Source organism: Lissotriton helveticus, chromosome 4_1 (assembly GCF_964261635.1).
Source record: "Lissotriton helveticus chromosome 4_1, aLisHel1.1, whole genome shotgun sequence".
NCBI classification, from domain to species: domain Eukaryota; kingdom Metazoa; phylum Chordata; class Amphibia; order Caudata; family Salamandridae; genus Lissotriton; species Lissotriton helveticus.
The window spans coordinates 1,599,300,460-1,599,314,492 of NC_136063.1; the positions used below are offsets into that span (position 1 = coordinate 1,599,300,460).

A 14,033-nucleotide genomic window follows, 5' to 3' on the forward strand; every position below is an offset into this window, starting at 1 on the left:
CGGCGGGTGATGTGGTGCCTAAAATATGAATACTTTTTGAAAAATTCTCCACAGCTATGAATGAGTCTATAAGATACAGCTGCTGTCTTAGAGAAAATGTAAAACAAGTCGCTCATGAAAGTGTCTTGAACCATCAAGCCTATAGTGTGCGCTCAATCATATGGACTATGTTAGGCTGAGGAACTTGGAAAAGGCGACCCATAAGTCTCTGTCCCAAACACCTATATTTAAGTCACTCAAAACCATATTGTTTCAACATAAATTACCTAATTTATTAAGAATGAGTGCTCTGCAAAAGTCACAAATATATAAACATTTAAAACTACAGAAATTGCAAGGGCGAAGAAATGTCGTCATAGTTTCAGAAACAGCACCTAGGAAAAATATGCTTTTCTTAAATGCAATAAAGTTGACAAAAGCACAGTGTGATGTTACAGACAAAGCAAAAGCAAAAGCAATCAAAAAATCAATAATGAAGAAGGAGATGGAACAACAAATTACGTTAGGATTGCGTAATGCTTTATTATTGTTTTAGGAAGCTGTAAAAATGATGCACAAGTCCCTTTAAATCCCATAATCAAATTAAACCTGCCAACGCTCAATTTTTCATTGATTCTGAAGCTACCAGGTGCCATATGTGGATGAAATACTGAAGCTTATAAAAGTGCGACTGGTTTCTTGGTGGATTTGTTAGTCACAAAGTATCCGTCCATTATTATTTAAAATTCTTTCGGTACCTCCAGCCCAGCTATGTCAAATGATGGTCCATGATGTACATATCTGTACCAACATTCTTAAAATTGCCGCTTAAAATGTAAGTGGTTTCCAATTAGATTCCTTGTGGGTTAGTCTGTCCAGTGTGGATGTCCTGAAGACCACTGCGGATCTGATCCTGGACACCTCTTTCTAGACTCTTTGACCCATTACCATAACACAATACGAATAACTTAATTTTAACATCGCACTTTCTACGGCACTTCTGCCATTTCAAGTGCTGTTAATTAAAGATGTTACTGGTACCCAATTTCAAGGTATTCAGTTTACTAATATTGAAAGGATGGACTGCTGTGTCAGCTTTGCCAGATTTCAAAATAGCGACCATCCCCCATCTTGTTTTCTTCCTCTTGCGTTGGTGTCTCCTTTTGTTTACGGTGGTTTTCTGCTTGTTCCGTTGCTTGTCTGTACAAAATGACCCTCCTCAAGTGAAGTGAATGGTAGAGGGGGTCTTTGTTACTCGCTACAGGTTGTCATCAGTGATGTCATGATTGATGTCACTGACCATGTCATGAGCAATGTAATATGTGAGCTCATAAGCAGTGCGTTGCTGGGGCATACATTATAGTTAGTTCAGGTGAATATAACTGCTGAATATTACTGGTTTAGTTTCAAGGTATTCAGTTTACCAATATTGGAATGATGGACTGCTGTGTCAGCTTTGCCAGATTTCAAAATTGCGACCTTCGCTGCATTTGTTAGAGGTGAACGTTCAGCTCAGTAACCATCCTTCTGGCTGTATATCAAATCTGTATAGCTGAAGTAGTGATGCCTTTGGTATTAATATTTCTGGTAAATGTAGGGAAAGTCGACCCCTTTCAAAACTGCTTCTAAAATGTGGAATAACTTGCAGGAATCAATGATTCCTAAACGAGAGCAGCAGAGCAGCCTTGTGCTGTGCAGTTGTCCACCAGTGAACCTCGCTAGGTGCACCTGCAGTTGATTTCAGCTCCATGCAGTCTCCATAATGATTAAGAAGACATCACTATCCCAAAAGAACAGATCGCTGATATGTCAATAATCTTTCCTGGGTTCACTGTAGGACAATGTTGATGAGATGTAGGTATCGGTCGTAGATACCAGGCGTTTCTCAGTCGGGCCCAGTGTTGCAAATGCCCTTATACCCCATTCTTAGGGCCATATTATCAAGAACACTGATAACATTATCGTTGCTTTAGCGGCAGGAAACTGCCGCTAAAGCGGCGATAAGTGGCTTGATGATATGCCCTTGTGAATTCCCATAGAAGCCGAGGTTCACACCAGAACCTGGGCTTTAATGGGAATTCACAAGGGCATATTATCAAGCCCCTTTTCGACGCTTTAGCGGCAATTTCCTGCCACTAAAGCTGCGATAATGTTATCGCCGTTCTTGATAATATGGTCCTTAGTTATTCCCTTTTTCTAATCTGATTCCAACATCTTCAGGCTGTTACTAAATCCAGACAATCCACCTGCTTTCCAAAGTTAAAATGTTTGGTTGAAATCTTTGAAATCTACAATAAAAGGAGTCACTGTTTCCTCAGGAATTATGGGCCACTTGTAATGAGGGCCTTAGTGGCCAGAGTCCCTCAGATAAGCTTAAAGAGCACCACCTTCAACACTATTGTGAGACAACATTGAGATTGCCTACTGGACATTTTTTAAACCACCAAGTCCACACCGACACTCAAAGCATGCCTTCATTGCATAGGAAAAATGGGGCACAGACTCAGAGTGCATCCTAATTATGTGTGCAATAATGCTTAAGGTGCAGATGATTTTAATACCCTAAGCTTGTGGTACTGATGTTGTTCACCAATGCAAACTTGGGGAATTAATAATAAAACAGACATAGGAGGCACAGAAACAAGAGTGTTGCTCAGAGAGACATCATCAGTAGTCTGCACACATTTGTGCATGTCTATGTCTGCATGCATTATGACTTAAAGCTAGACCTACTGGTTTTGCCAATGCTTGTTCTTAATCCTAAGGATTTTCTTCACTGGTGAGAAGCAGTAAGTAATTCGTTTGACTAATCATGATCTTCTCTCAGTGGCCTGAGTGCAGTTTCACATTTCTAACACTGAGGGGCTCATTTATGAGCTTCTGATGCAGAGCAGGGCAGCAAGTTGCCTTGCTGCGCTGCGTTATGTGACAGGGAAAGGGTATTTAAGTCAGTATGGCGCATTCCTGCACTTTCCCTTGCACAGGTGCCCTTTTGCAGTCTAGCGCTAACCCAGGCAGCATAAAGCATTGTTTTTGTGCAGGAAGGGACATCTTCCTGCACAAAATAATCCTGGGAGGCATAATTCTCATTGTATCCGTGCTGCAGAATTCAGCGCACATAGAAGGAGGAAAAACGAGGTGAAAGAGAGTTATTTCTCCTTGTTGCACCACACCTGTTAAGGTGTCAGATTTTGGCGTATCCCCAGGTTAACAAATTCTTGTAAATCTGGGGATGTGCCATAATCCATGGGCCTTGCATTAAAACACCCCCGCGATGCCCATGAAACGCTTTCCCAGGGCAGAGTAACGCAATACAGCGATCTACACTGCGTTGCGTTGCGTCAGATCTTTCAAGCCATGCAAAGTGGCTTTGTGTGGCATCAAATATCTGACTTAGAGGTTTGAGTCACGCATGTACCACATTGGGTGGTGTAAACGTGACATAACCTTCTCATAAATAAGCCACCGAATGCCATTATTTTCACTCACATAAAGAATACTACTTAGAGCTTTAAGAATATAGCTGTTATTAGTGCAGCTGGTGCAGTGGCACTGTGGCCTAGTCAAGCAAAAGGTACACTTGACCCCAACTAGATCACTGGAACGCTGAGAGCTCCATTAAAAAAAATGGAGTAGCTCCGGGATTATTACGGCTGGTATAAACCCAGAGCTCCAATATTCCATTGTTTGTCTTCATATTTTTCCCTTTGTAATTTAGAACATTGTACCCTTAGTGGGTGGAATGCTCTAATGGCCTGATAGCCCTTCTGCTTTAGTCTATACCAGTTGTTACAGGCCCTCTACCTCGTTATAGGCCCCTGCCTGCGGCTCGGACCTTTAACAAACGGTATAGTCCTCGGCAGTGTGCTATAAGGCTATACTATGGCTGTCTTTTTCTTCTCAACCAAGAAGCAGGACAGCCTATTTTGCTTGTTTGCATTAGGGCCCAGGCCACCCATGCCACACTATGGTATAACTTTACCATACAGAATGCTATGATTAAGAACTTGTGGGATGGTGTCTCGCATCACTCAATAAGAGATGCATAGTGAAGACACTAGTAACAGGTCCACTTCAGAAAATCTTGCAGTGCCTCCGAGGATGACCGGATTTGAGCTGAGGACAGCAGCGTCTAGAAAGGAAGTCACAGAATACCAGTGAGGAGGAACTAGGACTGCTGATGAGATAATGACACGACTCAAGATTGAATCAGTGATTGGTATTGAATGTTCACACTCACTTTAGATTGAATGGCACAGAAATATTGATGGAGTGTGAAATGAGAAAGCCACATCATTTATTCGTGTTACAGAAATATTGCTAGACAGATATAAATAAACACGGTGGGTTAAAGGGACGCAGCTCTTTAATATTCAATTCTCTTTATGAGTAATATGCCACGAAAATAAGACGTTTAAAGCACTTTGGTCCCCTAAAAGCATGTTTAAGCCAGTCTGACTAAAATAGGGTTATACAAGAAAGGGGGATGTATGGCAGATTTACAGGATTAATACATTAGATAAAAATAAATACATTTTTGCTGTACGCTTGGTGGAGAAGTTCCAAACTCCATAAAAGTGCCTCTGTAAATTTGACCGGATAATACCTACTTTTATGTTTTTTGTGATGAAATCTTGTTTTTTATGTATTCCCGTTAGTGCTGTTATTGTTCACTTGATATAGGATTTTTATGAAATATGGATTTTTAACCTTTTATCGTTTTACATTTATGAAATGTTTTTTATTATTGTAAATAATCATATTTTTGATCGAATAAAGAATATATAAAATTCAATTCTCTTTATGAGCAATATGCCACGAAAATAAGACGTTTAAAGCACTTTGGTCTCCTAAAAGCATGTGTAAGCCAGTTTGACTAAAATAGGGTTATACAAGAAAGGAGGATTTATGCCAATATTTATAGGATTAATACATTAGATACAAATAAATACAGTGAATATTAAGAGGAGTCATTTACTAAAAGCACTGTTCCTGTGCAAAATGCTTTCCCACTCATTTAAAGTATGAAGACAAGTAAAGTTTTGTCTGCAGAGTATGGTGTGGTAGTGCCGCTTTTGGGTACCGAATATGGTACTGTGGCAGCATAAAAAACATCTGCATATACTTTTTGGAAATATGAAAGCATTCATCTGAAAACACACTTATACTGCTGAATAGATGTATCAAGTTGCAAATTAATGGAAATGAGTACATAATTTGAAAATAGCGGATGAAAAAGAGTAGAGACCAAGAATATTATCATGCCATTTTCTTTTTTCAGGATGTGTTCTTACCGTGACCATAGTTCAACAACTCGCCCAGGTTCATAATTCGACGCTTCAGGCCGCCATGGAGAAGCTCTGCAGTTACATGCCAGGTAAGAGTGTATTTTCCTGCTTCAGTCAGGAGTGCCCTGGTGTCATTTATATGAAAGTCAAATATCCCTCAGAAACCTACACATTAGGTTTAGGGCAAGTGTCAAAGTGTGCAGTGCAGTCAGTGGCTAGAAGATGCCTCCGGGGTCGGAGAGGGCGACCAGTAGTCAATGGTGATTGCGGAAACAAGAGGCCATACCAGTTGCTCTTAGTGTGTTCCTACTTGTTTCAGGGAATTCAGACCCTCTTACATTTGTACCCCATGCAGCATTCTACAGTAGGCGATGAGCCTGTAAACGTATGTGCTTGCTTCTGGCAAAACCTTGCCTCCCCGTCTTCTACCTGTTATGACTTAACATATTGCAGCACACGCTCAGCCGCAGCCTGTTTACACTATTCACAGCGTTTCTGACGGTTTAATGAATAAATCTATAGGAAAAATGGGGCCGAATGGTAAGATGGATAAAGCGTATGGAAAAATCCAGTCAGACACAATAAGAAAATATATCATAGCTCCAGGGAAAGCAGCATATACCACTCAGTCTTTATAACACAATGCATTTACCGCGCATCCTTCACCATGCACGCTAAGTATATATGGTAAGTGTATGTATGTTTATATATATAGTCACTAAAACAAACAAAGGTTAAAGTAAAGTTATAGTTAGGTGAATATCGCAGTAACAACAATGCGTTTTGAAAAAAAAAGACAGAAATTCATCAGTTATATTTACCAGAGCTAACTATATCTAGCACCCCCGCCATGCACTGCTTATTGACCTCACATATTACATCACTCATGACATGTTCTATGACATAATTCATAATTCCTGACATTACTGATAGTGTTACTTTAACTGTTTTTTTTCAGTGAATTTCTAGAGTTTAGAAAAAAAAAGATCTTTTTATCACACCTAACTATAATGTTATTTTGACCTTTGTTTTTTTCAGTGAATTTCTCTTTTTTTTTCAACATAAAGTAATATTTTATTACTGTACTTAAAGCCAACGCACAACCACGCACGGGCTTCGGCAATGAGTGGTGGTTGGCCACAGGACCTTATGCTTATTAAATGGGAGGGGTCCACGAGACCCCCCTCCCAGAGCCTTATTAGGCCCTGGGGACCCCATCCTCCTCCCCTTTTTAAGTCGAGCCTAGTCAGCACGCATATGCTGCTCTAGTGAGCTCCTTTAGTGGAGTATGGAAGAGAAGCCCCGCCCACTCTCCACCCATATTTGTCATTGGCTACTGTCTCTGTCCTTCGTAAATGCAGGCTTCTGATTCAGTAATCGATTTGTTTGTCCCTCCTTAGTACCACCTTTTCTTCATTTGTAACCTCCCATGGCTACGGGCCCCTTTACTTCTCTTGTTACACGGTACTTGTTTATTAATCTGTAAGCACTATTTTCTGTTTTCCTACTGCAGGCAGGACGATGTGAGCAGCAGGGACAATGGAGGCTGCTTGTTTTAATCATGAACATATTTCTTTATGTATATGACTAAGTGGCTTGTTATAAATGTAGTAGTTAGGCTCTTCAAGTGATTCAATCCTCATTAGTTTAAATACATTATATGAAAGCAATCTTGTTTACTGAGAAGAATAGATTGTCAGAGATAAATGTGGTGGCAGTCAATTCTCTGCACCGGTGACTGCCCGGGTGCTATATAGGAGCCATGACCCAAGGAAACTTGGAACATGCCGTACCCAACACGTGCTGTTGATTAACTGGTTAAGAGCGCGCGCATGGGGCTTGGAAGCGGTTGGAAGCAGGGTGTCTAGATGCCTAACAGGCACCTCCCAGAGCACACTTGAGACAGACGGGCTGCAGATGGTCCCCGGGCTGTCATGTCCTCACAGCATAGACCCCAGCATGTCAAGTCTGATATGGCAGGCTTCAGGGCCCTGCCCCGATCTCCTCTATCTCTGGGTATAGATCTGGGAGCCGAGCTGTCCGCATGTTAGAAGATCTCATGAGTCAATATTTTGAGTGAAACCGAAACTAGGAAATTGTTCCAGGATAAACCTGGCTCTTAACTCCAGCAGCTGAATTTTACAGTCTCAGCATGCACACATACCATTATTGTTTCTCAAAGGCAATGCGCTGTTAGTTCCACGCAAGCTTCTCTTGACCCCTAATCTTCTGTAAAAACCCATTCACCGCTCTTGGCCCTTCAGCTACTCATTGAAACTGCCTCTGCATCTCATTAGCTATGGCGGCAGGCAATTACATTTGGAAAATGTAAAGACTGGAGTCTGAACTTTTTCATCGACTTATTTTAACCCCTTCCATGCTCATGACGAGCTCAGCTCGTCATGGCATATACCTCTCAGGTGCTCATGACGAGCTGAGCTCGTCTTGACCACACCTGTTTTCATTGCTGTCCAGCACAGCCCGGGAAACTCTCTAGCAGCGATGAGGTTAAAGGTTGTTATTATGTTTTATACCTTTGCTGCAAAATCTTGTACTTTAAATGCCAATCTGTAGCATGGCTAAAAGGTAGGAGGGCGAGGTTGGGAAGCACTATGACATGGCCGTGTCATGGTGCTTTTTAGGTCGAGCATGCCCTTCTCTGGCGAGCTGCTGTAGTGGAATATGGAAGAGAAGACCTGCCGATTCTCTACCCATATTTGTCATTGGCTTCTGTCTATGTCCTTCATAAATGCAGGCTTCTTATTCACTAATCGGTTTGTGAGTCCCTCCTTAGTACCACCTTTTCTTCATTTGTAACCTCCCATGGCTACTGGCCCCTTTACCTCTGGTGTTACACGGTACGTGTTTATTAGTCTGTAAGCACTATTTCTTTTTTCCTACTGCAGTCAGTACGACGTGCACCGCCGGGACCCGGTCGCTTGTTTTATTTGTGAACAGACTTAAACGGTCAGCACTGCGCCAGCTTCACAAGCACCATGCTTTATCTACTTATTTTTTAAATTTAACTAGAGCTGGTTTTCCAACAAAATGGCGGCCGCTACCTCCGAACTGTTGTGGCACCCGCTTTACGCCGTCCATGCTTGTTTGATTTACTGTAATTTTATTCAAGCAGCTTCTGCAGTGCGCCTGCCTCCCAAAGCTTCGGCCCAGACCGGCTGGTGCTGCTGCCTGTTTAAAGTTTATACACCGAATTTGAGAAAGTACTTGTTTATTTAAAGGGCCTGCAATGTCCATTTGTAGTCTAATGCTTACGTTTTAGGGCAGATCGAATTGATAATAAACACGAATACTCACCCACCCAATAACATGCCACGACTAATTTTAACAGGGAAACAGAAAGGTTTGGGTCCTATCTCTGACTGGACTAAACCACTCAAATATATTAAACGGAAAAGATGGCCAGGCAGGTTTAGTTTTTTTGAATTTTATCACACCTAGTCAAGAAGTTCTAGGTGGTGCGACTATTTTATTTTAGTCTTTTTATCTTTTTCTAGAAAAAACTTTATACATTAAATTTAGTATGTCACGAAAGGAACAATTATCAAACAATAATGAACACATACAGACATTAAAACATGTATATACATTACACACAAAATCAATACTGTAAATTACAATATACACCAAATACACACTTGTACAATGCCTCCAATTATTTCATAAAAAGGCACCAGTCCTTCATATTATATGCAAGTAGACAGGCGGACAAAACAGTTCATTGGAAATGCCTGCCTGTCTCACTGAGCCGGAGACTAGATTGCTACCTGGGGTCACACTACTAGGGATAGAAAGTATGGTAATATTTAGTAACACTAGAGGCACCCCTCTGTTCTTTCCCAGGCTCGGGGTCAACGCTTTTCGAACCACTGTGTAGTTTAAGGGTTCTCCTCAGGACACGGACTGTAGGTGGCCATAACTGTGTTTAGCATTATAGACCACTGCTGTAGAAAATTGCCAATCGAGTATAAGGATTCTTCAAAAATTGACGAGGTGGAGGAATAGGGGGAGGAGGTCCCGGTGCCGAAGAGCACAAACATTTGGTGTCAGAATTAATGATGATTATATTGTAATGCTACTGTTAGGCTCATGTTTAGCAGACTAACTGTAACTTCACATATAATTATAATTTCCAAGTCATATAATAACTCTTGCACTTTAAGTTCTAAGAACCTTCCCCTTTCGCATGCACACAGCTCTTTCCAATACAAAGAAGTGGGAAGCTGTATAATACATTCCTGTTACAAAGCATCTGCGTGCACCAACCAGAAACGGGACCCCCTCCTCCATGCACAGCTGCCACCTAGTTTATGGTTTATAACCTCCCTTATGTATCAGCTTTCTGGGAGTAGAACCTCCTCAAGCCGCTGTGTGCAGTCTCCTCTCAGTTGCAGTCTCTGGTACATGCATGTGATGTAAACTGTTGCCACTGCATGGTTTTAACACGGTCAAAAGGCGAACACAAGTAGGGAGGGGTGGAGACCAGTGGACCAGTGTCGTTCTGCTATTTATTTGGTTGGAAGACGCCAGTCCCCTTCAGGTTGTAGTCTGGGGAGGAGAGGCTTGGCCATGTCTTCACCTTGTGACCCCCACACCAAGCCAATTTACATGGGCAACCACTGCATGCTGTGACATACACTTGCAAAGGAGCCTCGGGTTGAATTTCAACCACGCCCGCAGCATTCTCTTTGCCTCTGAAAGGACTCAGGAGGGGTCCTCTTTGTCTTTAGAATCCCAACGCAGGGGTAAGTACCCCAATTTACACTTCCATTGCTTAACAAGATGTGCGTGTTTTCAGCACTCCACTGCAAACTAAAAAAAATTAAATAAAAATCATTGCCATTTACAATGCCAATAACTCCAACTCCAACAAATGCCAGACCTAGTGCATTGCAAATGCTTGTTTTAAAGGGAAGGGTGCCAAGTGGCATTTTCCCCAAGCCTTATCAGGCCCTGAGACCCCACTCCCAGGACAGTTTTTTAAATTAAAGGTGTGGGTTGGTTGCTTAGCCACCCTCCCCGAGCTTTTTTAGTCCCTGGAGACCCCATCCTCCATGGTTACTACTTAAACTAAAAGGGAGGGGGCCACGCCATCCCCCCTCACCAAGCCTCATTAGGCCTTGGGGACCCAATACTGTTGCCATTACTAAAATGTAAGGCGGGGGGGCATGTGTGCCCCCTCCCCCAGCCTTGTTAAGCCCTGGGGACCTCGTACCCAAGGCCACTCATTTAAATAAAGGAAAGGGGGTGCCAGACGGCCCTCTTCACTGAGCAGTTATCGTCCCTGGAGACCCCATCCCCCAGGGCCCTTATCACTGAAAGGTGGGTGCCCTGGTACCCACCCAGGGCACTCACCATATGCTGCTTAGGGGTCACCCCTAGACCCCACGGCCCAGGGCAGCTTCCTGAAAACAGCAGGAGCCTGCATTGCTCCCACCCACAGGGAGCTGCTTCGAATGCTTCTCCCTCTAGGTGAGACCAATATTTTGATCAGTGAGGGCAGGGAAACAGATCAAAAGTTTGTTCGTAGTGGGTGAGATCCTTTTTAAAGCTCCTGCCCTCAAGGAGCGGACTAGGTGTTTTCCAAGAGGGTGCAAACAGGTTTCTATGCTTGCACCAGTGTGGGCAGGGAAACCGCTGTATCCCAAGGTGGACTGCCCGGGATGTAGGATGTGAGCCGGCCTGGGGATGGGGTTCCTAGGACCAATAATGGTGTGACCCCCCTTCCTTAAAGTAATCAACCCCATGGGGGGCTCCCTGAGGACTTTAATGGCGGCCCCCTCCTCATTTGAATTAATTTCGACACTGGGGGTGAGCTGCCCGGGGCATTTAAAGACTTGGGCCCACTCCCCCTTTGAAACATTTTAGCCCAAGGTGGGCTCCCTGGGGCCTTTAGAACCCCCTCCCCATATCACTAATTTCATCCCCAGGGGTGAGCGCTCCAGCACATCTGAATGCTTGGAGAGGGGGGGACACGCTTTCCACCTTCAATTGTTAATGATTTCGTCCCTGGGGGTGTACTCCCCGGGACCTTTAATGGCTCGGGCAGGTGACCACATACCCCTCTCCCCTTTATTAACAGAGCACTGGGGTGTGCTCTATGGGCAATAAACTTAACAAATGCTGCTCGGCAACCATTTATTTTGTCCCACTGCAGTCCCATAGGATTGCAACAATTTTTTCCCTTTTTATTTTTCTTTTTGGTCCCAGGAGGTGTCCTTCTAGAGCCTCATATAAGGCTAAGGGGTCAGGATATTCATATCAAACCCCCTTATATTATATATATATATTTTTACTTTAGGACAGTGGACTAATCCCTTGAGTCCTGTAATGACTGCCAACAACTTTTTTTGATCTTGCTGGCAGCAAATCAGAGCACTCGCTTCTACGGTAGCTGGATGGCCCAAGGGAACATCAGAATTCTGTATTTTTAAATCGTCGCTCCCGCAAGACTCTCTAGCCTCTTCTGGATCCAGCCATCCAGATATGCAATTATTTTTTAACCTTAATTTCTCAAAAATACTGAACGGGTTTACACAAAATCACAAGAAGCACAATCTGAGGACCAAGAACTATCTTCCTGCCAAATATTGTGTCATTTCATAAACTTCTGCAAAAATACCGAAATATATTACGATGATAAGTTATTATTTGATTGGATAATGACTGCCTTTGCAAAAGTTTAAGACAACCATGTTGTTTAAACATCCCTTTATAGTGTTCTGGATTAGGGCCTTTGATATAGGTGAGTATTAGGTTTTATATCTTTTCCCTACCTATTACCACTTTAGTAAAGTGGTAATAGACAGGGAAAAATATTTGTAAGTTTCTATTTATTTAAAAAAATGTTACAGAGTGTTGTGGTACTACCTACAAAGTACTGCGATATACTTACAAAAAAGAAAAAAAGAAAAAATATCTTAAAAATTTAAGAAAACACTGCAATACACTATATTTTACAAATATAGTGTATTACAGTACATTTACAATTTTTATCATAATTAATTCTGTAAAATAAAGTTTACAGAGTACTGCAAAAATACCTACAAAATACTGTGTAAATACAGCGCAACCTAAAAAATGTAAAAAAAAGAAAAAACATTTCCTAAATATACGGTACTTACTCGGTACTAATGCAGTGCTTCATAAACTTATTTAAAAATATCTCAAAAATATATAAATACAGTTCCCTATCTATTACCACTTTTGTAGATACTTACCTGTATCTAAGGCCTTAACACAGAACACTGCCAAACTGTAGTAAGAACAATACGGCTACCTATTCATTTTCTAAAAACAGCCATTACCCAATTATATATTGGCTTGTCACCTTCATGTACCATGGTATACCGAAAAGTTACAGCTGTGTACAGTGGCCCAAAATATAACTGAGGGCTTGCTGTATTATTCTATTGTGGCACCCTTGTGTCACACATGTTGTTGCATGGGCAACGCAATACATAAGTCAGATTTACAATGCAATGCAAGGCCATCATGCATGGCCCTGCGTTGATTGCTAAATCTGGAGAAACGCAAGGCAACACAATTAACTGTTTTGTTTTTCCCTACACACCATAGTCTACATTGCTTCTAAATTTCACATACATCCATATGCCACTCAACTGTATGCCACTACACTATACACCACTCCACTGTATCAAATTTCAGGTTACACCACTCCAGTGTCCACCACTCCACTCTACAACACTCCACTCAATGTTTCTCCCCTGTATGCCATTCCACTATACGCAATTCCACTCTACACCACTTCACTCTACGCTGTTCCACTGCATGCCACTCCACAGCACACCACGGTATGCTATTCCACTGCATGCCACTCCACAGTACGCTCCTCCACTCTACACCACTCCAGGGCAAGACACTCCACTCTACGCCACTTCATTCTATGCTATTGTATTAAACGCCACTCCAATGTATGTCCCTCCACTTTATGCTATTACACTCTACCACTCCTCCACTGTATGCCACTCCAGTCTACGCCTCTTCACTACACGCTACTCCACTATTTGCTATTACACTCTACGCTACTCTACTGTACAACACTCCACTGCAGAACACTCCACTCCACGCCACTCTATGCTACTACACTGTTCACAACTCCAATCTACACCAGCCCACTCTAGGATATTACACTGTACGCAACTCTACTCTATACCACTTCAATGTAGGCCACTCCACTCAACTCTAGTCCTCTATACCCTATTTTACTCTATGCCACTCCATTGTACATCACTCCACGCTACGCTGTTCCACCCTAACCCACTCCACTCTTCTACACTCCACTGTATGGTATTCTGCTGTACGTCACTCTAGTGTACGCTACTCCACTGTACACTACTCCACTGTACGGTAATCCACGTTAGATCCTAAAATCCAACAAAAACACATTCAGTAAAGGAAGACAAAATATGGAGAGAGGCTACTGAAAGGACTCAGCCCTCCAATTACATAGAAGTAAATTTCTCATGGGCCTCAAGTGGGCTTTCCAGACACGGGATGCACCAAAAAGCTTGTGCACAACAATAAATCAATATGTTTGTGGGCAACCATGAACTGTCCCGTTAATTATGCCCACTATGAAAACAATTGAGATTTATTTATGTCACACGCAGAAGTAAATATGCTTCTTGGATGCAGGGGCTATGTCTCAGTGGGGTGAGGCTTTTTTTAGCGAGTTGGGCTCTGAATCTCCTTGCCATCTGGTTCCCACTTCCCAGTGGGCCACCC

The 14,033-nt window shown here is 42.4% G+C and overlaps 1 protein-coding gene across 2 annotated transcripts in view; it reads left to right on the forward strand.

The window, feature by feature from the left end:
* Window positions 1–14,033, forward strand: part of AOAH (acyloxyacyl hydrolase) — a 919,324-nt gene that overhangs the window by 155,206 nt on the left and 750,085 nt on the right. For both annotated transcript variants that reach the window (XM_078688219.1, XM_078688220.1), the window contains exon 2: window positions 5,261–5,356. In XM_078688219.1, the coding sequence (XP_078544345.1) occupies window positions 5,261–5,356 (96 nt within the window). The remainder of the gene's footprint in view (window positions 1–5,260; window positions 5,357–14,033) is intronic.